The following is a 1,225-nucleotide window of genomic DNA, read 5'->3' as shown; positions in this document are numbered from 1 at the left end:
CTGCAGCCTATGGACGTTGGAGAAGTCGGTGAAGGACTGTCTCCTGTGGGAAGGACCCCAGGCTGGAGCAGGGGCAGAGTGTGAGGATCCTCCCCTGAGGAGGAAGGACTGACCCCAACCCCCATTCCCAGTCCCACTCCCACTGCGCTGCTGGCAGGTAGGAGGTAGAGAAATGGGGTGCAAAGCTGAGCCTGGGAAGAAGAGAGGAGTGGGGGGAAGGTGTTTTTAAGAATTAGTTTTATTTCTCATTGTCCTACTCTGATTTGATTGGTAACAAACTAAATTGATTTTTCCCCAAGTCGAGTCTGTTTTGGCCATGATCCTACCCTGTCCTTGTCTGACCCGTGAGCCTTTCCTGACATTTTCTCCCACACAATCCCACTGGGGAAGGGGTGAATGAGCGACCGCATGGTGCTTAGTTGCCAGCTGGGCCTGAACCATGACCTAAGTTTATATAAACAATTATATTATGCTTAGTCTATACCATGTTAAGCAGATAGAACTAACACATCTTCTACAGGGGCCCATTAAAAAAAAAAATCTTAAGACCTGATTTGATGCTGGCAACTCAATCCAATTGCTCAATATCAACTGCTTTGATAAATACTTCCAGGCAATTAAATAATGGAATTATTTAAAAAGTATTGCTCACAAATGCTTCAATTCTCAAAATTAGAAGTTCAAGATTAGCACAAAACTGTTTTCATTTGCCCATATTCTTCTATAGTTAGGATGCCTGTTCTCTAATCAAAAATAGCATACAATCAATCAGGAGTCATACTCTAAAACAAGACTCAAAAGTTATGCCTGTGTCTTAATTAAAATTCTACTATCTGTAACAGTAACATTGTCAAAACATGAATTTGTAAAGCTTTATACCCCACAACATACCTGTTTCTTTTCCTGCGCAGCCCTTAAATCAAGCACAATATAGCCTATATTCTCTTTAGCTGATGATACAGTATCCAATGCAAAACACTGGAGTTTGATAGGCGTGCGCTGCAGCCTGGAAGAACAACTCAGTTGAAATCCAAAATATAAAAGTTATCTCTGCAATTAGTTCACAAATATAATTTCTAAGTTCCAAGTATAACAATAACACAAAAATGTATTAGAAAACTAGTTTTAGTAGGTCAAATACTGGGTTTATACTGAATGTCTAAAAATTCAGTATGAAGAGAAAGAACAAACAAGGTTCTGAGGAGAGACCTTATTGCACCTTCCA

The 1,225-nt window shown here is 40.1% G+C and overlaps 1 protein-coding gene across 1 annotated transcript in view; it reads right to left on the bottom strand.

Annotated features, from left to right (window-relative positions):
- Positions 1–1,006, bottom strand: part of LOC104510521 (centrosomal protein of 120 kDa-like) — a gene marked incomplete at its 5' end in the record, with an annotated part of 9,758 nt that extends 8,752 nt beyond the window's left edge. Inside the window, one exon of the mRNA XM_010152793.1 lies at positions 892–1,006. Coding sequence (XP_010151095.1) covers positions 892–1,006 — 115 coding nt within the window. The remainder of the gene's footprint in view (positions 1–891) is intronic.
- Positions 1,007–1,225: the final 219 nt, after the last annotated feature.

The sequence above is a fragment of the Eurypyga helias genome, unplaced genomic scaffold (assembly GCF_000690775.1).
Source record: "Eurypyga helias isolate BGI_N326 unplaced genomic scaffold, ASM69077v1 scaffold27105, whole genome shotgun sequence".
NCBI classification, from domain to species: domain Eukaryota; kingdom Metazoa; phylum Chordata; class Aves; order Eurypygiformes; family Eurypygidae; genus Eurypyga; species Eurypyga helias.
This window is presented reverse-complemented; position numbering and strand designations above follow the sequence as displayed.